At 43.3% G+C, this 23,191-nt stretch overlaps 2 protein-coding genes across 2 annotated transcripts; both read right to left on the bottom strand.

Annotated features, from left to right (window-relative positions):
* Positions 1–485: 485 nt before the first annotated feature.
* T265_07466 (hypothetical protein) lies at positions 486–20,787 on the bottom strand (the record flags this gene model as incomplete). Its single annotated transcript, XM_009172995.1, has 4 exons — positions 486–1,653; positions 7,590–8,676; positions 18,621–18,757; positions 20,606–20,787. 3 exons carry the CDS (start codon positions 18,661–18,663, stop codon positions 486–488), a joined length of 2,298 nt encoding a protein of 765 aa, XP_009171259.1.
* A 66-nt stretch (positions 20,788–20,853) lies between these two features.
* Positions 20,854–21,720, bottom strand: T265_07465 (hypothetical protein; the record flags this gene model as incomplete). The annotated part of the gene is made up of 1 exon (XM_009172994.1): positions 20,854–21,720. The coding sequence occupies one exon, from the start codon at positions 21,718–21,720 to the stop codon at positions 20,854–20,856; it is 867 nt and encodes a 288-aa protein (XP_009171258.1).
* Between the last annotated feature and the right edge of the window lie 1,471 nt (positions 21,721–23,191).

The following is a 23,191-nucleotide window of genomic DNA, read 5'->3' as shown; positions in this document are numbered from 1 at the left end:
ATTTAACTTGTATTGTACAGAAAGAATTGAGAATGGCTTAAAGGTCATTGAGGGCCACGTGAATCAAGGGGTGTGATTCACACACCCCAGTAAGGATTTCTTCTTAGAAAGGAGTAATTTTACCAGGTACCCAAGCCTCCTTTTGGAGAACCACTGTGGACTTACTCCGTACTGGTACGATAGACTTCTCATTTGTCCGCCGTGAATATTGAAGTAGTGTATTCATGATTTCCCACATTTAATATAAAAGCCACCGTATTCGTTGAATGCTTTCCATGATAGAAATCTAGATAAGTGACAACGGGACTGATAATAAACAGGCCGATTCGCTGAAGTTTTTGCCGATCATGATATCATACAATATTACAGATGGAACGCAGGCGCCGTTGAACTATTTTCCTTCGTCTTGCTCATTTTTCGTGTGAGACGCGAATGTTTTGGTTGGCAGGTGGTTTTCAGGGAGATGAGACTGATTGTTAAACAGACTACTGACATTTCCGACTCACATTTTGACTTCCGGACTCTTCGTATTCTTTCTTTGTGATGCAAAAGTCTGCAAATGAGTTCAAAGAAGCCAATATTGATCCACCGACCCACACGGAGTATTTACGATTTTCTGGTGCGATTACGCGAACTGAGGTATTTTTCGACACCAGCCCTCGAACTTCGTGATCCAGCCGTCCTGTCAACCCGTTAAGCATTGTGCATCCACCACTTACCACAATATTGTCATAAAGATATGACTGGCTATCGGATGGACTGTTTTTAATGGCTGCGTGGGTATTTAGATGCAGACTGTTTCCTTCTAAACCAACACGTTCAGGATGAAACAAAATTTCCGGTGCCAAAACACGTTCATGCTCGATTTTCACAATCTGACCATCAGGCGTCTGAAAGGTGACTGGTTTTATCCCAGGAAGTGGTCCTGAAGTCGGACTAACATAACATAGTATCTCCTTGAAGTGTTGTGCAATTTCCGGTGTGATAAATCGAGCAGCGTTTGGATTGGATAAAGTAAGCAGTTGCTGCATGTAGTGAGTCACATCTTTTCCGCCAATCGTTCGCTGTCTAGTAGCGTCGCGGACCAACCAGTTGTTGATGACTGGTGCAATATTAATTGTATCGTTGCCGATATCTACCGTCAAACCGGTCGTCAATCCAGATGCGTACAGGCTCAGAACTGATTGGTTGGAAGAAAATAAGGCGGGAATGTAGAACTTTTCGAAAGCAAGCTCAATCAGCTTTTCACGTTGTCGTATTGGTGATAACGGATATTCTGTCAGCATGAGTGGGTGATCCACCGCATTCACACGAAGCTCTTTTGAATACAGATAGTGCCAAATGATAGCTAATTCATCCAGGTCGATTATCTGACCATGTGATACTGGACAAGCCACGGGTAGGTGCCTTAACCAGGGCTTGGCATTTTCTCCCACGTACCAATCACTGCGTCCGCGTGCTGAGAAAGTTCTAGTTAGAAGGGTTGGCACAAGAACCCTGGGTGCACTTTCCCCAGCATACCCAGCCTTTATGTTAAAAGAACCGTTGTCCAGTACAATAGGTATTCCATCCATATTAGCGCACTCGCGCGATGGGAATGGTTTCGGCCTCAGAGCGTGGCGGAACAAAGTATCAGCAATCAGTACGGAAGCGCTTTTGGTTAATGGCTCTTATACAGTACTATTTAATATGTTTGAACAGAGTTCCCCCGTATCCTCTCTGATTTGAAAGAAGACACGTTCAAGCATCTGAGTTGCATGCTTTTTTAACGAACCCAATGTGGTTACAAGACGATATCACATTTACATTTGCTGCCAGTTGGATACGAACCTAATAACGATTGGTTACATTCACGACCAGGTGATTGCGTCGCATACCAGTGACTACATGCGCACGAACCTAGTGGATGTGATTAGCAACACCCGCATCCATTACGACTAGCATAGTTGTCTTACTAAAGGCTGTTATTCCAATTTTAACGGATATGCTATGATGATCGATTAATCAAGTGTTCTGGATCATGTCTGCGAATCACTTGATTACACTCGTTCCTGACAGGTTCAAATCCTACAAGCGTAGCGGTTAAACAGTAATATTCGACTATCTAACGAGAGTGATGTCAAAACTGATCTCTTTGTGAACCAGTACAATAAAATATGGTAGTCACAGAACCAGTCTTAACCACTGACTGTCGGCAAAAAAAGCGATATCCCAGTTTTTTACAACCCTCAGAAAAGGCAGAAAATCATGACAAGTTCAAAGTAGTTAACTGATCGTTTGAAATGGCATTCTACAGTTTTTACTCGTATTGATCGAAACTAGCAATATTATTCTTGCGGTTTAGTGTACATTTTGGTAACTCATTGGGTTTAGACAGGGACAAAATGAGCAGAGTGATTAGTATCCAACACCAGTTTGGACGATTTTGACCATATTTATCAATGGTGGTAATGAACGGCAACGAACGTGCAAATCCTTGTCTTGATGTTGTCACCATGATAATATATTCCGAAACAAAATTACGTACCTCCAAAAGTTCACTGATATACACCTTGCAGCGGATCGACATACTACCTACAGCCTTCAGAGCTTGAGTTACGAATTCGGTATGAAAAGCGAAATTCGAAATTTTCAGTTCCTCAGAGGAAAACAACTCTATTGGCACTTGCGAGAAAGTCCACGTAAACCATGGACAAACTCCTACCAACTCCTCTCACTTCAGAGCTCATCGGATAATTCTGGTTCCCAAATTTTTGTCTTTATTTCTGAGTGATTGGACAACAAACTGAATACGCGCGGCTATAAATATTTATTCAGGAATTTAAATGACGAAAATGGGAGGCCAAATCAGAATCACACTGAATCTTCGGTTCATGATATTTATTAGGCGGCTGGCCGGCAGTGTGCCTAACCCGCACTCAAGCAAATATGAAGCCGCTCCTCCTTGATTTAAGGAATCTATCTGGTATGGTCAACTGTGACTGCATCCTCGATTGATGACCTCCCAGATACTGGTTGCACTCACCTTACAAAATTATTCTTTCTCTGAACTACTTGTAGGTTGTTGGTAGTGGGATGAGATTTGGGAATTTTTAATGGAGAGTTCGTTCTAAATCTCACACTACCAACAATCTATAGGTGGCTCGGGAGCTGGATGATTTAAACTCCTCTCACTTCAGAGCTCATCGGATAATTCTGGTTCCCAAATTTTTGTCTTTATTTCTGAGTGATTGGACAACAAACTGAATACGCGCGGCTATAAATATTTATTCAGGAATTTAAATGACGAAAATGGGAGGCCAAATCAGAATCACACTGAATCTTCGGTTCATGATATTTATTAGGCGGCTGGCCGGCAGTGTGCCTAACCCGCACTCAAGCAAATATGAAGCCGCTCCTCCTTGATTTAAGGAATCTATCTGGTATGGTCAACTGTGACTGCATCCTCGATTGATGACCTCCCAGATACTGGTTGCACTCACCTTACAAAATTATTCTTTCTCTGAACTACTTGTAGGTTGTTGGTAGTGGGATGAGATTTGGGAATTTTTAATGGAGAGTTCGTTCTAAATCTCACACTACCAACAATCTATAGGTGGCTCGGGAGCTGGGATGATTTCACACGTTTTGTGAGAAAGCCACCTGAGAAGTTGTGACTCGAGGATCCAGTCAGCAGTTGACCACGTGTTATAGATCGCGTGAATGAAAAATGGAGGGCGTAAATTCTGTCATTAGAGACGGCCACTCGTGACTAGCTGTGCTCAAACTACCAGCCTGGGGGTTCTGAGTTCGAAACTCCCTGAAGTTTTGTGAGATGGACACTGTTGATGACTTTCAGTAAGAATGACACAGCCTTACGGCTTTTCAGCATATATCGACGTCACTTATAGGACAAAACTCCATCTCGAGTTTAAGTTCGCTTTGTGTTGCCTTCTATATCCCAGCTGACGGATTTTCACAAAGGTACTTCGGATCAAAATGTATAGAATACAATTATAATCACTGCAGTGACTTGATAAAACATGTGGTGAAACACCATACTCGTTTTTATCTAGGAAATGGGACAGAATGTGCCGTAATTTTTGGAATACGCTGAAGAGACTACGTGGTAACTGATCTGTGAGTAATTCTGAACAACGTAAACTTAATCGTGGGTCCTACTACTATTGTTCAGTAGCCGAGAGCTATTTCCTTCTCAGTCGCAGAATCAAACCTTATTCGTTGAGTCTCCTACAAAGAACCAGAAAGGCTAAGACAAACGGACCTGGTTCTTTGACGCCCATTATGATGAAGAAATGTGCCAAAGACCTTTCAGCTCCTTTCGGCCGAATCGTTCATTGTGTTTTCACCATCCAGGAAAAAGTGAAATTATTGGAGATTGACCCGCATAACACCGGCCTTTTGTAGATAGGTACTTCTCAGTGTCTTTGCAACAACTCTGTCTGTGTATAAATAACCACAACTAAACGAACTACAGTTCACTTATAAGCAGCCTCACTAGACGTTAAACTCTGTATGTTCCACTGCACATAATAATTCCCCGACAATGATAGAAAATGGGCAGTTCGATTGTTCATTCTGAGCTTTACTATACGCTTTAAAGTATCAGCCGAAAAAATTCGGCTTCAACTTCTCTCTTATGGCGTCGTTGATGAAGGTCTTGTGAGTAGCCCCAACCAATTGAGCACACTTCCTAATTCGTAGTAGTTACGACTTATCCCCATCCCACTTTTATTTTCATGTGAGAAGTTCTTCAAAAATCAGACCCCTTGCAGACTGTCAGAATGCTTTTGTGTTTTCGGCCTTGATTCTCTGGCCGATTCTTTTGCTTTGGATATCTGTCAAAGTGGCGTTTCCGAATTCCCGATCTGTATATAACCAAGTTCAGCTCCATAGTATGTGCGTGTTATGTTACACCCTACACCATACAGTTAAGTTACTTTCTAATATCAACCAGTACATCCCAAATTTAGGCAGTCGAATTGTGCTGTAGCACAACGTGTGAGAATGCAACACAACAGCACAAACCATGAACTCATATTGCCTCGGCAATCAATTCTCGTATCATCACGTAGATTTTCACAATCACTATGTGTCTGATGGTGATGAGGAGATTACCTATGCGCTGATGCTTTTGCAATTGACCTACACCACTAAGCGCATCAGTTTTCTCGGCAGAAATCCCCTACCAGCCACCTGAATGGTAGCGCCACCCACACGCGCTAACTATTGGAAACCTTTCAGCATTGCAGTGTTTTTCAGACTCCGCTCGAGTCTGTGCCACTGCTCTTTCTTTTGTTGGGATGTCTATCGGTTCTTTAGCAAGCTCGAGAATGAAGGTATGAAGCTCCAGTGGTCTAAGCAGTTTACGGAGAATTCTCAAGAAAGAATGAACTAAAAATTGTACGAGCATACCTTAGCCCGATCACTACAAAAACGACAAATGTCAGTGGATGACATTCAATGGGTCATTGAGGGACTAATCATGTGTCAGGACCTCATGCGTGTTAGGTGAGCGTCGTTCAGCAACAAAGTCCGACGCACTTTCATTTATTTAATATCGGTTGCTGGTTTGTCTCCAGTGTCTTCGTTTTTAGGGGATTATATAATGATTATAGTGCATATATACATACGTATATACATACATTTGCACACATATATACATATATATTTCCTGAGAAATCAAGCGGAATGGCACATAAAGGACAAAATTAGCTGATTTCAAGTGGAGGAAATTGAAGGGTCCCTCTAGCCAGACGAACTTGGGATTTTTAGTTGCATGATACTCACGAATGACCACCAAACGGAAATCAGAAATGAGCTGCTGATAGCGAGATTTTGTGTAAGCAGTAAAAAACGCGCGCTTCGAAGACCTCCAGACGGAACCAGACTGTCGAGAACAGTCAAAATTATAAGTAAAACTTGTAATGAGAACAGGAACTACAAGTTTACAGAAGGCTCGATTCGCAAATGACACGCTGAAATATAAATGAGTATGCGTTTTTCTTGTTAACGTTGAGTTTCCTTTGGGTTGGTCTTACGAAAAACAACAGTGATTTCAGGCATCGAAGTCACAGAAAATACGACCTGAGCAAGTCTTCATTGTGCTGTGGTCATTGGTTTATCCTTCAGGAAACATCGCCGAGATAAGTACAATTACAGACAAACAACACAATTCCAAATATTAATTTGAAATTGTTCTCGCAAATTACGTCCTCTGTAGCCTCGCAAAATAATAAGACCTCAAGAATAAGCAGAAAGCCACAAAGGCTAAGGTTATATTACCAGAAATTCTATTCTAGCATCTTTCGCTATTGAGGACACGCAACCAGACCACTGAAAACCCTTCCTATGGAAAATGACTGTATTTTCTCATTTGAAATCTGTCTTGAAAATAACCAGTGATTTGTCGAGACGAACAGAGGAGGATACGAATGCGGCCGAAGGGAGTTAAACGCACGAAACAATTTAGAGAATTAGTGACGCGAAAATTATTTTAACATGATACGGACAAAAAATACGGCTGGTACAATTATACAGACTTTTACAATAATGACCTCAGTGTACGGGCTGGTCACTGGTATGGTGCTCGGCTTTCATCATACGTATACGTGCTGTCCAAACCCCTTAAGCTTTCTGACCAAACTTTGATGAGTTTGTCTGCGTCAATTAGACCAAAAGACCAGGCAGATATCCTTCTTGACGTAAAAAAGCTCCAACCCTCCCGCTTTTGTAATCAGTGTCTGTAATCTGTAGTTGGTTATTAGTTCATTAGTAGCTACTTCGCTATCGGTCATTCTGTCCGTTACTCTTTTGTTTTCACGTCGCCTGTGTTTTACCTTGTTTGCAATGTTGCTCTAACCGAACGTACTGTGTACCTGTTTAGCTGGTAAGTCTGCTATAGAATTTCACAGAATCTGAAATCGAATTAGCTTTCATTCAACTTGTCAACACCGATCGAGGTCCGTGTACAGGCACAAATGAGAACCTGGAAACTTTCATTGACGGTACAAATGAGAGCAAAATTTCCTCGGCATACAGTCTGTTAGAGGTTATGACGTACACGTTCTGGTATGTTTAGAGGCTGATCTACATGTTCCTAGTGTTTAGAATTACTGGCATTGATGAACTACACACACCCCTAGTCTTCAGTTTATGCCAAAGTAATTTGCAATTGAGTGCATTTGGTCAGTACCAGTGCTTCTTAACATCCGAGAGTATGGATTTTGACGGAGTAGTGGTTGACTAGGGAAAACAGAGACAACCGGATTGCCGGAGTGATGAACAGGCCCACAAATAAATATCCAATCTCCAGATTCTTGAGGATTATCACTTCCATCTTTCATTCGAACTCACCCCATTTAGTGCATATTTGAAACGGCCTTTAAAATATGTATATAGTAGGCACAACATGGGCACACCAATGGCCACTCTGAACAAATATAAAATGCTTGTCAAAAACGCGGAAACAGATAAAAGCATGGTCAGACCAAAACAGCACTTGTTACTCTCTACCACCACTGGATCATATACATCGCTGGTGAACAATTCTTGGTCCATATTCTGTATATTCATTCCTGGTTACCCACATTTCACTGAAGCTGGTAAGAGATGCCAAAACAGCTCCACCAATCCACACAGAATACTTGCGTTCTTGTGAAGCCAAGACTTTTATAGGCACATGACCGGGAACCAATGCTCTGAGTTCCTTGCGAAGTCGCTCCGGGAATCCCCTGAACATGGTTCCTCCACCGGTGAGAATTATGTTGGCCCAAAGACTTTTGCGAATGTCCACTCCACATTGTAAGACCGACTCATTGGTGGTTAAGTGAACACCTTCGTGTTCATTACCGCCCATTTTAGGGTTGAACATTAGCTCCGGTGCTCGAAATCGTTCGTTTCCAATACGAAGTAACTGTCCGTCTGGTAGTCTATACGTCATTTCGCAAAAGTCATCTACAAGGGAACGTCTTAGCTCTGAATCGTAATCCATGGCCACATAGCACGTATTCTCCTTAGCATCTCGTGCGATTTCATGTTCACATGTTGTAACAAATTTGTAACCACGCTCAGTGAGTAAAGTTTTGAGATAATTAGTGATCTCCCTACCTGCCAGATTTCGTCGACAGATGGCATTTGGTACAACATAAGCGTCAAAAACTGGTACCCAGTGGGTTACACCTTCACCACAGTCCAGCACCAATCCAGTTGTCCGTCCAGATGCATATAACGACAAAACAGCCTGAATAGAAATGTAAACAGCTGGTACGTGAAAGTGTTCGAACATAATTTCCGTCATCTTTTCACGATTAGGTCTCGGATTCAGTGGGGACTCTGTGAGGAGTACAGGATGATATTCTGGCAATACCCGAAGTTCGTTCGTGAAAACATGATGCCAAATGGTTTCAAGATCATCCCAGTTGTGCACAATTCCGTTTACTATAGGGTAGGAGAGTGTTAGCGCTCCACGTTTCCCGCCGGCCACGTCTCCAACAAAGCATTCTGATTCTCCCCGTTTGCGTTCAGCTAAAAGTTTACAGTGTTTTGGACGTCCGAGTATCATTGGCACAACAGCACGTGGCTCCATTTCCCCAGCATAGCCGGCCTTTAACAATCCGGTGCCATTATCAATCACAATCGGTGGATTACTAGGGTCGAACATGAGTAATAACGAACCTGAGAACAGATCCTGTAGGGTCACAATTTGGTCACGACACCAGCTGATGGTATGATCATGGTTCCACGGTATCGGCGCACTTCACCTATTGAAAAGCTCGCAATCGGACTACAAAGTATAGGGTTTGCACAGCTGTGTCTGGAATGTCAGGTAGAGTGCTGATCACGTGAAACCATACGTGCGATAGGTGAGTGGCAGCGTTTGAAAGTGTGCATGCTTGTGTGAAAGCGTTGGATGAACGTAGCAGCTTATCCTTGTTCTGATGTGGATCAGTGCTCGGACTCGGGTGAACTTTATCAAAGCACCGGAAGTTACTGTCTGAAGCGTCAGCACTCAAGTGAAAGTTCTGTGCAAAATATGGCGGGAAGAAGTAAGAATGTTATGCCAGAAGATGTGTAGATTCAGACAGACTGTGTTGGATTTCGCGGAATGTGTTTAATTCATGTATGTATGTATGCGCTGTGAGTACGCGCTGTGTGTATGCGCTGTGGAGACACTCTCAGATGTCATTTGACACAGCTGTCAGTTTCACAATTCATTCGATGAGACGGACGTATTCACAGCTATAGGTTTCCAAAAATACAACAGCAGGAAAATGGAGAACAGCCACGAATAAGTTTTCTTAAAATGCAGGTTAAATTTTCAATACATGGTTTAATGATAGGTGCTATCTTGGAATAAAAGAAAATATGTAGGGCTGACATTGGTTGTCTCATTGGCTTGTCACGTCGAAATACGCCAAAGAGTGCACTTTAGAGCTGTTCGACTATCAGAGGTTACGCCGGTACACAGTCAGTCTGTCGATGACGCATATGAGAATAGTTAGAACCACTGTCTTGCGGAAGTGCAGCTCGGTTATCACTAACAGGCTTTGGTCTCCTCCCAACCTTTTCTCGAGGTAGTCGAAACTTACATTAGCCTTGGCAACAAGTAATATCAACTAACGGTGGATGGTCAACGGTCGAGTCAACGGACGATGTGATTCCGAGGTAGCAGAAATCCCTAAGGCAGGTCACAAACTACGTTACATGATTAACTTGCGGAGGACGCTGTGAACCACAGCTGGTGCAGGCTGGTGCAGAACGAAATTATTCTTTGCGTTGGTGCTGTGGTCAGACTACGAAGCAACAGTCGAAAGGTTCTCAGCCAGTTGCTGCAACTCATCATGCGTACGTGTGAATAGTACAGAGTTGTTTGAAAACATGGGAATATGGACTCCGATCTAATTAACCAGACTTATCTAATCAAAAAACCTAATAATGAACAGGCATCTATCAAGTCAAAACTCGAACTGCACACCAACATGGACGTTAACGATAGTCGTAACTACTGTAGTTGTTAGATGGACATTGAAGAGAGCCGGTTCAAAGAAGCGTTCCTGCTTTACTGAAGCAAAGGCATCGAAACCACTGGAGGTTAATAGATCCGTTTGCAACTTTCCACTAATGCCAGATAAGGTTGATGAATTTTGGGAGACAGCCGAATCTGGGATGAACTGTTCAGTGAAGTGGGTTCGGTGTTTTTCTTGAGGTGTATGATCAGGGCGAGGAGCGGCTGACAACATTCGCAGGAAATTCTTCGATGCTGTCATGCAGCAAGATGCCGACCGACTGTGCTGTGATCAGCTTGAAGTATCTGCGGATATGAGTTTCGATCAATTCAATTGTCAAACGATTGAATGGTATTCGTGTCAGAAGGCCTCCCGGAGAGCACAATAAACTGATGACTCTATGCCTGCTTCCTCTTCCGTGGTAGCATGGCAAGATTAGAGATCTCTTGGATTCTAGGGGAACTTTATTTCCTGCCAACTGATCTTAGATTATCGAAAAGGTGCATTATCAACAGTTGGACTACGAAACATGAACAGTTGTAATGTAAACACGTTTTTTCGAGCTCCCTTGACATTCCGCAGTTGCGAGCCCACTTGCCTTACCTCTTCAATAGTCGAAGGGAAATTTCGGGATAGTTTCATCTGTCGTCGTTCACCGTAGTCTGGTTGACGCTATCTAGGTGGTTCCGTAGTTTGTTGGAGTGCTTGTGCCACGTATCCAAAAGCAGACGACGTCTGTTTCGGTCCTGCGTCAGGATGCTGGGGAATTTCGGTCGATTTGGCAGGCCATCACTAAATTCTTCGCGGAGCAGCATATTTCCTAGTCTTCTGTTAACTTCAAGTTCTCTACCGTTCGTTGTTGACGGAATGAGTTGACGACACAGGTTGATTTAAACCTCTTTATATTGCTGATTTTTCAAAGAAAGCTGTTAGATAAGTGGTTAGTTCATTCCAGTTACAAGCAGATTTACATGTTATCGGTAAACCACTCGTGGGTGAAGTTGCCGGATCTAGCTGACTGCCTTAGTCATCACTTGGTGCTTTGAGATTCACCACACATCTGTCGATTAGCTTTCTTTGTGGAGGCCTGATGATACAGTAAGCTGATTTTCTGATGCCTTAAATGTTTTGCCACAATCTTTACGCGTTTGGTAATGTGGCATGCGTACTGTGGTTTACAATGCTGGACGTTGAGCTTCTTCCGGACTGGTTAGTTGTCTGTTTCGCAGCCAGCTGCCCTCATCACTTGTGTGACGTACACATTTCAAGCGTTTATCTAGCGAACAGTACCGTAATCGAGTAGATGAACGCAGCCTCCATGTGGGCGCCCTGTGGCAATGTTTTGCTATTTGAGACGAAATTTCATATAGGTGATGTCAACTCCGTGAATAGTGCTGTCTAAGAAATCGTTAGCTGTCGGTGTTTGCCGTCTGAATGGTATGGCGACCAGGAAGACCTGACAACAGGCGATTACCACGCACTTTGAAGTTTTTTAGCAAGCGAATGCTGTCAACTTCAAACCTGATTGAAGCAGAGCATCAACTTTGACATAAAACATGGCATTGCAACCTTTCGTGTAGGATGGCGCTGAAGCTTATTTACTGAAGACAGTCACGTGATTTCGTCCTGTCAATCTCAGGCCTGTATTTCGCATGAATTCTTTGCCTGTTAAGTACGATGGCAACGAAGGTGATGTGTCTTGCAGACCTAGTCTCTTGGGAGGAGAACAATCAACTCCGCTTTGCCACAAGTAAAAGTGATTGGAAGGATCGCTTTTCCGAAAGCCCCCTTCGCCAAAACGGCCATACAGAGTAAAAAGTATGGCGCTTGTCTTCAAAATATTGTATTTTACATGGTAAACTAATCCATGAGATTTTTAGTAGGATTAGTGTGAATATTTTTGGTCGTGCCTTGTTAACTCAGCTTCCGCTACGGTCAACAACGCACGGTGGTGGGATCACAACTTAGGTTTGTTTTTGTTGAACCCTTCCATCTTGAGTGGAGAGTAGTACACTCTTAGTGAATATAAACATGACTCTTTCGGCTGGAATCACGTCCGAACTGCCGTTGATCTCTATGCGCTGACAAAACGATCTTGCTTCAGCGCCTGCCCGAACAATCCAGTATACGTGGCACCCTAGACACAGAACATACTGAGACGCTGATGATTGTGGGATAATGACACAGGGCTACGTAGTGTCAGAATTCCGAAATAAAGTGGACCGCCAACATAAAGACGAAAGTCCCCGGCTTTTCTAATGGAACACCAAATTTCACGGCATAATAAGCCGAACCAGCAGTTCGTACTGAAAATGTAATCCCTCGGTAAATTTTTATGCTATCAAACAGAGAGACCATCCCTTTATTTAAATAATAATCAAACATCTCTTAGTGCATATGTTCCCTCTGAACTCATTGTTTCACCGTCTTTTACTTGGAGTTTTGTAAAATAATGAATGCTTCATAGTAAGACCGATGAAACAGATCTCTTAATGCAGCAGATTATCTAGGCGTGACTTAGGCTGCTCTGTATTCAATAGACGTTATACTTCTGCAATTTTGTAAAATAATGAATGCTTCATAGTAAGACCGATGAAACAGATCTCTTAATGCAGCAGATTATCTAGGCGTGACTTAGTCTGCTCTGTATTCAATAGACGCTATAACTTCTGCAACAACTTGGCCTATGAGGTATCAGCTGACGGTCAGCACTCTTTCTGTTCACCTCTACTTCTAAACTATTCCATGCGCTGCTGTCATCCTACTGCTCTCCCTATTCTTGTTTGACGAAACTGAAACAGCGAGAACCACTGTGCCTTATCACATTACTCATGGCTGAATGACTGAGTAACCAAGAGAAGGCCACTAGTCTTCTGTTCTGTTATTGAGCTTCACACATGAGTAGGGATGATGGGCGTACAGTGGGCCCAAATCGGACGGTGAAATTCACCATCAGCCCATCTTCTTAATGAATTCACTTAGATTGGGACAGTTCGGGCCTGAGCCTACCGCTGATCTGTTCTGGCTTTATGAGAGGCAACCTTCAGGGGAAAGAGCATTGTGCACCACTCATCTATAATCCAGGCCTCAATCAGTGTTCACCTATATATGATGGGATAAGTATGACTGAATGGTAAGTATACTGACCAGGAACACGTTTGCGGGATCATATATAACCTAGAAATTTTTACTTGGCGGCTCCGTGTACCCCTTTTATCCAATGAAAAGAGGTTCATATACTCTGTCCTGTCTGGGCATGCTCCGCTGTGGCTTCATTTTTTCCAAATGTCTGGTATCAACCGCCACCACGGCCGGTCTGTTAGCAACAAAATAATGTACAGTCGACCGACCGGGGTTTCACATTTCCTTCACGATCGTGTTCTGGGCCCGATAGCGCCACCAAATTTTGCATTGTTGCAAGCCACCTTATTTAAAAGAGTAAATTGCAATGACTCACATGTGATTCATTGAAATAAATTAATAATTGGTCATTTCGGGTCACTGCTTGTCAAATATCCTTCGAAGCTAGGTAGCTAGATTAACATAACACGCTTAATTTTTATAAAGGAAACTACTCACTAGGATACTGAAAGCCCACGACAGCCCACGACTGGTTTTGACCTCCTTGGGTCTCATCAGGGAGGGCAGTAACCGGAGTTTCCGTCAAACTTATGTTCTACTTGAACCCAAACTGGACAGATGTCGACAAATATACTCCTTTTAAATGTCTAATTTCAGTGCTGAAGTATACTGGTACTCACGTATCACTCTGAAACTACAGTCGAGTTAGCTGTTTGACTCGTGTTGTTTACGTGCGCCCGAAGCTTCAAAATGGAATTTTCTTTCTGCCGTTTGCGTCGCATCCCAACTACAGATGAGGGCCGTTCGGTTGGTGAGCCCGATTGCGTTCGCCGCTGGTGCTTGTCCGTGCACTCATACCAGTGATTCCGCTTATTCATTCTCAGCTGATCTCTCTGTCCAATATTCCTGAGAGGGTGGGTGCCCCGTGTAGCCTTGATCGACTGACTAAGCTATGCCGAAAGGCCTCATGTCCGAATCAAAGAAAAACTGAGCTCACTGTCGTACATATACACAAAGAAGTAGAGGTAACTACGTCTATCGTCACACAAATGGTGACGCGTGCGCCAGACGCAGTCGCGTATGTGAACACGTGCGAAAACGCGAAGCACAGACAGGATGATTGAAAAATCGAGTGAAATGCTGAGTTTTGAAATGTGTTGGTATCACAGTGGATTAACCCATGGATAAATTGTAAGACGGTAGGCAATGTGAAGTAAAAACGAACGAACCAATAGGAATGCACACCCAAGTTTAACTGCGAAGCCGCGCGTGGCAGACGTTGGCAGGGAAACAAGCGCAAACCTTCAGCTAAACTTAAAGAAACCGATTTCTTCGGGCAATCGCAGTCAGAACATGATAGTGACAGCCAAATACTAAGGAGCCTTGACGGAGCAAACCTTATGACCGAACCTTAGTTGCTTATGCTGTCAGTAGGATGAGCCAAAAAATTCCCTCGAGTGCAGTTTCAGGGATGACCGTCATTTGGAAAGCTGCATACGTTAGCAGTAAACTGGAAGCCTCGTGAAAAAAAGTATACACTTTTCAGTGGGGCATCTTAGCTCTAGCTTCAAAGTATAATTGGCTTGCGGTCGTCTGGGCACGAAAATCATTTCGACCCAAATTTGGCCAGTTTTTTTCCCCATTCCCTTCACTGAGTAGCGCTGGGATCCTTGTAATATAATTAATTAGATTGTTTAAAATGTGAGAAATCTAGTGACATGGTGGTTATTGTCATATATCCTTTCATGTTCCTGGCTTATGCTCAAAGATTTGTGAGACCACTGAACCCACAACATGGCCATTTAATGGACACGAGACCACATGCAAATACTGCGACAGCTTTATACTGGAAAAGTTATCGGTGAAGAAAGAAGAGAGCAGCTAATGAGGAAGCCAGTGGCACAAGGACTTGACAGCCTGAACTTCGTACACAGAAGCGAATTTCACCGGCGTTAGCGCACACGTGATCGGCCAGTCACTTGATAGGTCACGTGAGTTTTATACTCCATGCAGGGTTTTGAGTAACCACGAGTTGATCTTCAAGAAATGAATTCCAATCCACAGATTCTACTATTCAATGAATATGTTCTAGTCTGATGAAGAGAAATCAGACAGCTTGTCTTGTGCATACACACGCAGTCACGCGTGTTATCTCATTCCAGATACACAGTGCAGAAAACCAAAAAATCATGTGTGCCGTCATTTATTGATTCGTCGGTTCGCTATCGATCATTCGATTTTGGTAATTCGTTCCCTATGCCGCCGATTTGCGGGATCTCTGTCTTCCTTGTGATCAAGTCACCGATTCGCAAAACTCAAATGCCATACTTTGTGCCCCCCGCCTAAGCTTAACACCGGACGACAAGCTGGTGGCATCCTTCTTCTGGGAGCGCATTGAAGTTCGGCTTTGTGCCTACATTTTCAAAGGACCATGAGGTGAATGCAACAAACCCGCTGTGGTGAGACCTGGTGTAACTCAGTCCCCTATGAATCTCATGATAGCTGCGCAGCTGGACAGCATTGGATAAATTCGCTCAATGTGCTTGCTAGACAGACGACAAGAAGAAAGGACCCAATCAACACACTCATGAGTGCCTTAGAACAAAGTACCGTGATGTCGGCCGTAGCTGATACCTCATACTACCCTGAAAAAGGAAGAAAACCTGAGCCCGTGTAAAATAAGGTGATGCATGTGGCACTGGACCGAAACAAATATTACTAGTGGTGGTCTATGCAATGCAGATGAGACTGCGCGTCAGTTCAGTTCCAGGGCAGAAAGAGAACTGCTCAAACAGGAGTGACGTGGGCATACCAAATCCACGACGAATCCTGTGATTGTACACAGATGTGTGGTAACGTGTGCTAGCTCATCTCAGATACGTCACACATCTCACTAAGCTGGCATGTGTGAATGTTTACTGAGTTGGCAGTTCGCTATGGGTCGCTTTCGCCTAGATTGTTCAAGCTTTACATTCTTGTATCGTCTTTACACACTAGGCTGGTGGTCCACTGAAGCCGGTTCCATTATTCCTGAGAGGTGATTTAACGTATACACTTGACCTGTGTGGTTCTAATAAATAGATATGGCGTTTCATTTAAGTGATCACGGTCATTCTTGCTCGATTCTTGGGTAAGTATCCAGACTTCTAAAGCTTCAACACTTTTGGTTGCTACTCTAGCGCAAACATGATAGTGGATGACACCGGGAACTGTGGAATAAATGAAGCGCGGCGAAACATATCGGAAGAGATTACCATATCTGAACCTGCTTTCAGTCGATGGGAAGAACGTGCGATGCTCAGTTGAAACTTTTGAGAATAGCAGTGGTCAGATGAACATAAGGTTTGTTTCCCTCAAATGTCCACGAACAAAATTAAGATGAGTCGGAAATGGGCTCGATTTTAGATTGTCTTCCAGTCCAAAAGCGGTGTTTTAAGTGTCCTAACTAAAGGTTGTACAAAGAATGGACAGGAGGGGGGTTCTCCGGACAGCTACAGTCCCCGGCATCCGAAATGAGTTATTGTTGGTCGCTTGTCAACTTTATCCTGCAAAAAAATGCAATACCATATACACAGACAACTTCGCCAGGCAAGAGATTTGCGTTTTGACTACTTTCAGCACCGGTTACCCACTTGTTACTTAAAGCTACTGCTCCGTAGGTGAGTGTTCCCAAAGAGCTTAAAACATTCTAATAAAAAGTGCACAAATTGCCATGTTTTCACGAAACTTCCAGGTTTATTGCTGAAGTATGCTGTGGTCTAGTCAATGCCCAACCCTAGGACTGCAACTGATAGACTTGTTTGATTTGAGCTGCTAGGTCGCCTAAGTTTCGAACACAAGACCATCATTACTAGGTATAAACCGAGATTAATTTCCCGAAACTATGGAGTGCGATTTTGAAGTGGTGAATTTTACAGGGAGTTACTCAAGTTCGAGTGCGTGCTTCGCTGACATGATGCTCACAGATGTTCTTCAGTTGAACCACTTTTCAAGGTCACGTGTGCGAGCATAACCTAACATAACTGTGCATCATTGTGACCCTACTCTTACCCATGCGTAACTAGTCAGAAGATAATGCAGTGTTTCCAGACAAGCTGCACATGGATTGCAACTGTTCTGGTTAGAGGTCCTTCTCAGAAGAAGGCATACAGTCAAGCGTTCTGGATTGTCTAAAAAACACAGGAAAATTACCATCAAATTTGACCAGCTTCGTCGCTTCACCACCATAATCGTATGCCCTGTTGCTTACTTGGTTGACTTTGTAAATGTTAGGCAGGTCGCTGATTATGAGGCCTTTAATATCCGCAGCACATCACGCTTCCGATGACGGCGTCCCGTATTTCACACAACGCCTCATCTCTTCATACTTGCCGCAGGTTAGGTCTCAGTTGGTGAAGAGCCTGTCGAAGAGAAACTCGCTAACTGGGTGGTTCTGCTCCAGGTTGTAGGACGTCACCATCAAAGAGTCGTTATACAGGTGAAGGTAGAAATTCAGCGGACACTCGGTACAGAGTATGCTGTTTCTCATTAAAATCCACTAAACTTACTATCTGTGACGAACTCCTCAACGTTGGCTTTGTCTTGCTGGACGCCTGCTGCACTCGCATTCACGGACCTATCACGCTGAGCCAAGACAGCCATTGGTAAATTGAATCCCGCGCCCAAAGTAGACGTTGAATAAGTTTAAGCAAGTGTTAACAAAGCTGTGACCATCTACGGAGCCTTTAGGGTCTCGGGTAAACACTATCAAATGCCTCACTTTTATGTAGAATTTCCCCTTGTTGTGACTACGGTTTTAGAGAAATAATGTCAGCTGTAACTGTCGCTTCCTGTCTGCAGGTGTGGCTCACCGAAAGTTCCATTGATAGCTGTAGATCGTTCGGTTGGCCATTTCGACTGCGTCAAGCTTGTTTGTCTGTCTGCGATCGTTTCCAAGCCAGCACACTGCTTCATCAAGCCCAGGTGGTTTGTCGATGTCAAATCCCTAAGGCGAGCCGTTATGCTGTGCCTCTTGACTTAGCTGAAGGATTGGTTGCTCGAGGGGAGGGCAGTGTCGACAGCCAACCATGAGATAGTGCCTACGTACGCACAGCCGTCAGGATACGCGATGTGTAGATTGAATAAGTGGAAACCCGCTTTGATGCCTCGGGTTTTTCAGAGGAACCCGAAGTGCAACTTTTAAAGTGCGAGGCTCGTCAATGTACGGACGATCCGATCTATCATATCAGGTGTGCAGTATCCAACCAGTCTGGATAAGAACTCAGGACCTCCTGATCCCCTATTTTTGGTGCGGTTGTAATGGACATGCACGCAATATAGAAATACAGGTTTGGGAAAAACTGCAATCTTTCGGTTTGCTGCTCGGAGTCCCACATAATTGGTGTACCTTAATGTTGCTAATGTTTTACATTTCTGTGGTATTTCTCTACATTTCCATGCATTAGTAACCTTTCGTAATATCCAGTCGAGCGAACTGCCTTAGGAAAATAGTTCTGCTCTAGTACCCTTCCAGTGCTTTGCTAACATGTCAACCGATGGAAGCATGAGGGCTCAGATATTGTCCAAGCTTAGACATCAGTAGTCGAGGTGCTGAAATCGGGTTTGAACCACCAGCCTTCCGACCAGTGAGTTCGTGCGTTAACCGCTGTGCTATCTGGAGACCATAGTCTCTGATTGCTGCCTGGGCACTTCAGTGCCTTGATCTTGCTCGAGCCGACAGATCTGCATTCCCTGCTTCAAGACAGTGCGAGAAGTTCCAACTGGACAAATACAACTGTCTTTCAAAACAAGACGATTTGTTCACTATTATATTGTAATAAGTTTGATTAAGTGAAAACGTCTACACAGAGTATGATGGGGCTTAAAATGTTTCGACTGTGGGACATTTCTTATTAATAGTTCAAAAGGTGGTTTTGACAGCATATTGAGATGAATTGTAACACTATAAAGTGAGACGCTAAAGGTAAATATCTTCATATCCCAGGTGGCACACTCGAACAGCCTTATTTTATACTTAGTTGGCTGGGATGAAGCCCGCGATTTATTCAGTAGTTTGTGGACTTGAATGAGTGTTTAGGTAATGCGGTTGAGTTCCTCATTTTCTCTTGGAATCAATTTAGTTTGTTCGAATCTCTTGTATTCACGAGCTGTACCCAGTCTGATCAAATAGAGCAGGTAGGATTAGACGGTGCATTGTTGTCCTCGATTCTAGTGTACATTTTAATAATGAGAAAAACAATGATACAGTTCTAGCACTCATTCGATGCCTAGCTGCCATGCCAACCGAGAAAAGCATGAGTGCTGAGATACTGTCAGGTTGCCTAATTCTAGACAGGCGGTGTAAAATTTGTTTTGGCACAGCCCTCATTTGAAATAGGAGAGACCATAGTTGAAGTCATATTGGATCTATCTGGAATTTGCATAAGGCTTAGTTAAAGAAAAGCTACACGAATTGTTTTACAGTCTTCTTGCTGCAACCTGGCTTTGTTTTTGAAGGTGGTATCAAAACAAGTTCCCACTCGAAAACTCGGCATATATCTGTTGGCAGTCTGTCACTTTCTCCCCCCTCAGACTCCTTCCACCTGTCGGCTATAGTTGTAAAACTTGAGTTCTGCATTTTTTCGATCACCATCCGCGGCTACTAGAAAAAATGTAGGCTCGAATAAAGATAGGACGGGAATGTCATAGTCTAAAGGTACGACTGAATAATGTCTGACGTTTCGCTCCGGACCAGGAGATCCACTAGTCAGCTCAATGAATTACAGTCTCGTTAGGAGGTTATTCTGTTTGATCATACACCATTTCTCGTATGTACATGTAGTAGACGCCTAGCACATTCGAAGAATGTGCTGATTAGCACCGTATTATCATGTAATCTAGCTAAACTGAGTGTACCAACGGCAAATTCACCATCATGTCGTATAAAAACTTTACTGTTAGCGGAAACTGTTGAATAAATTTTACTGAGAAAAGTTGAAAAGAATATCCAACTTGTTCTGTAAGTGGTTTTTAACCGCAAGGTGAAAAAATATTCTTGCCTGCCTCTACAGACACACAACGTGATCCTTGAAGTTCCTACAAACACATTGTTTCAGTTTACTGTTAAACGTCGTATATCATCGTCATAATAGAATATGTTTTCTTGCTTTCACTCACTCACACTCAACCTTTTTGATAAGTCGGAGTTTGAAACCACGAATAAGTAAGCTATTGGTTATGTTTAGTTCTAATACAAACCTGATCTTTAATGTATAGATTAAGACGTTTCATCGCTCATAAAAGCTAACATAATAGGATTTTTACAGCCTAAGCATTGGAGGGAACAATCAAAATAAGTTAGAGCCATTGTCCCACAAACTTTGAAAGCATGTTTAAATGTAATCGTTTACAGAAAAGAATCAGTGGGTTAGTATTGATTTCCAACCTAACTGTAAAGGCGAAATAAATGCAGGGATGAAGTGGCAACTGAATGTGATTCAACAATCCAACCACGAAACCGTCACTTTGAACACTTCTACCATTTGTCTAGAACTGCTCTACTTCCCAGTTCCTTGTATTCTTGCAAAGTTATCCACATTGGTGCAAAACTTTGTGAAGAAACCAGGACAGATCCGCCAAGCCAAACTGTATACTGACGGTAAGGAGGAGAACTGATAATTAGTGGTAAGCCTGACGAAACATTCGCTCGTAGTTCTTCCATTAGTCTTTCTGTAAATCCTCTCAGAAGAGTTGTTCCACCACTTAAAACAATATTAGGCAGCAAATGTTAATGTAAATCCGTCGGACAACGGTCTATGTACCCTGTTATAAGTGAAGTGATCCCTTGAAATTCCAATCCAAAAAGATTGGGACTGAACAGGACTTCAGGAGCACGAAAACGCTCAGATATGAGACGGAGATGACGTCCATCTGACAAAGAATACACTTCTGGTGGTATCTGACCAGTGAGGAATATTTTCAACGCTTCTTGGTAATCCATCGCAACGTAACACGTCCGCTCTTTGATTTCCCGGGCTATTTCATGTTCGGCTGATGTATACATTCGACAACCTATCTCAGGCAAAAGACATTTCAAATGCTGGGTCACTGTGTTTCCAGCAGCCATGTGACAACACGTTGCAGCACTAATGTAGTAAGTCTCGTAGACCGATATGATACATGTGGACCCTTCGCCATAATCGATAACCAGGCCAGTGGTTCTACCAGAAGCATACAATGCTAGCAAGGCTTGATCAATGATATACAGCGCCGGAACTTCAAATGTTTCGAAAAATATCGTGACCAAATTTCCACGCTGGGTTGCCGGGAGAAAGGAGGATACGGTGACTAGAAGCGACTGTTCTTTCTTATCAACGTTTAAGTCTTTTGAGAATATGTATTCACAAAGGCAGCTAGTGCGTCCCAGTCGGCGACCACGCTGTTTCATTGGATTGGACAGCGTCAGAACTCCATGCCTATTGAGAGCCTCTTGTCCAACGTAAATATGGTCGGCTAGCTCATCAACTAGCACACACGGATATTTTGGGGTGCCAAGAAGTGTCGGAAGAACTGCACGAGGAAACCGTTCATGTGCGTATCCCAGTTTGAACATTCCAGTTCCATTGTCTGGAACAAGTGGAGTGTTCCCGGTCATTTCTATGCCTAATGGTAGTATCGACGCGATACCTGTATAATGCAGGGTGCGTGCCTGACCTTATGTTCTTCCAGGCTTGGAACTGTTATGCAATGCCTGAGAGAATGAGGACAGTCAACCCTGCATTCTTAGTTAACCACACTAGCTTACAACCCTGCACATATATTCGCATGTGCGCACGTAAGTCTTACGTGGAGGTACTTTCAGTACTGATTTACTGAACACATTGTAAACTTAGTATATTCATCATTCCTATGTGACCACACAAGACTAGTTTCGATGAGAAATTCTAGGTAACATTCCAGCTAGTTGACTGTCACAGATGACCAGGCGCAATATTAAGCAAACTGTTGTGTAAAATATGGCACATTTCTATGGTTGAAATTTGAACTTCGAAAGTTTTCGAGTAATTTTGAGGTCACCGGGGTCAGCTGTCTTCGGAGAGAGCTCACTTACAAATGGCTACACTACAGCTCAGTTATAAAAAATTTCACAAAGTGTAATACCGGGACTGTTTTTGAAGAGGTCTTGACAATAGAAATTCGATATCCTGGATACCGAGGGTATCATTTAGAATGAAATGAGGAAGGAAATGGGGAAGAAAATGGTGAGCAACTCACCTTAAAAAGTGTAACTTAGTTGCGCGCAGTCATTTGCAAGAAAGCTGAATGGCTATTAGTTCTGCCATATTTTGTGTATGATAATTCGGTGAAAATTCCTTGCCTTGAGCCGTTTCGTCCATCTTCTCCATCCAAACAGTCATCTCCAAATAACATCCCCTTTAGAAATGTCCCTTTTATTAGGACCCTTTGTTATCTTCCGGGTCTCCAAACAGCCCGCCTGATCATTAGACATTCTGGAGTGTTAAACATACAACAGTGCTCGTTAGGATGCTTTCTCCCGACCCTTCACCTCATTCTCCTTCTCACAGAAATTATTTATCCAAGTCATAGATGTGCGGCTACCGAACGTGAGTTGTGTAGTTATTGGGGAAATTAGGCCAATAGAGTGAATCGATTTCAAATAGAGCTAGACAGAACAAATAATAGCGCTGGAGACAGCAGAACATAGAGCAGGACGGTTGCTTCTAGTAACAGCGGCTTTGCAATGAAATGGGTCCGAGAATCTCCCGCTGAGGTTGATGCAAAAGCTAATTTGCACGCTATGCCAACTGAGTGTATGGAGGCTTACCAAGTCTAGTGGTACCATATATCGAAAAACATGCATGTTGATTCCGCCTGCGAATCAACGGTGACCAGCGGTAACCTTCCTTGTTTTCTGACTACTCATGAGTAACGTGACTCGCATCTGTTTATTATGACACCGTTTCGTTTCTTTGCTCGTTTTCCCCCTGTTTCGTCCCGGCTTAGGGTCTGCTTATGCCTCAGTAACTGATGTCAATACTTAATTTGCCCGTCCGTCATTGCTTGCAAGTTCGTCTGGATTGCACCTATTCACGGGCGTCCACTCC

Source organism: Opisthorchis viverrini (assembly GCF_000715545.1).
Source record: "Opisthorchis viverrini unplaced genomic scaffold opera_v5_179, whole genome shotgun sequence".
NCBI lineage: Eukaryota > Metazoa > Platyhelminthes > Trematoda > Opisthorchiida > Opisthorchiidae > Opisthorchis > Opisthorchis viverrini.
This window is presented reverse-complemented; position numbering and strand designations above follow the sequence as displayed.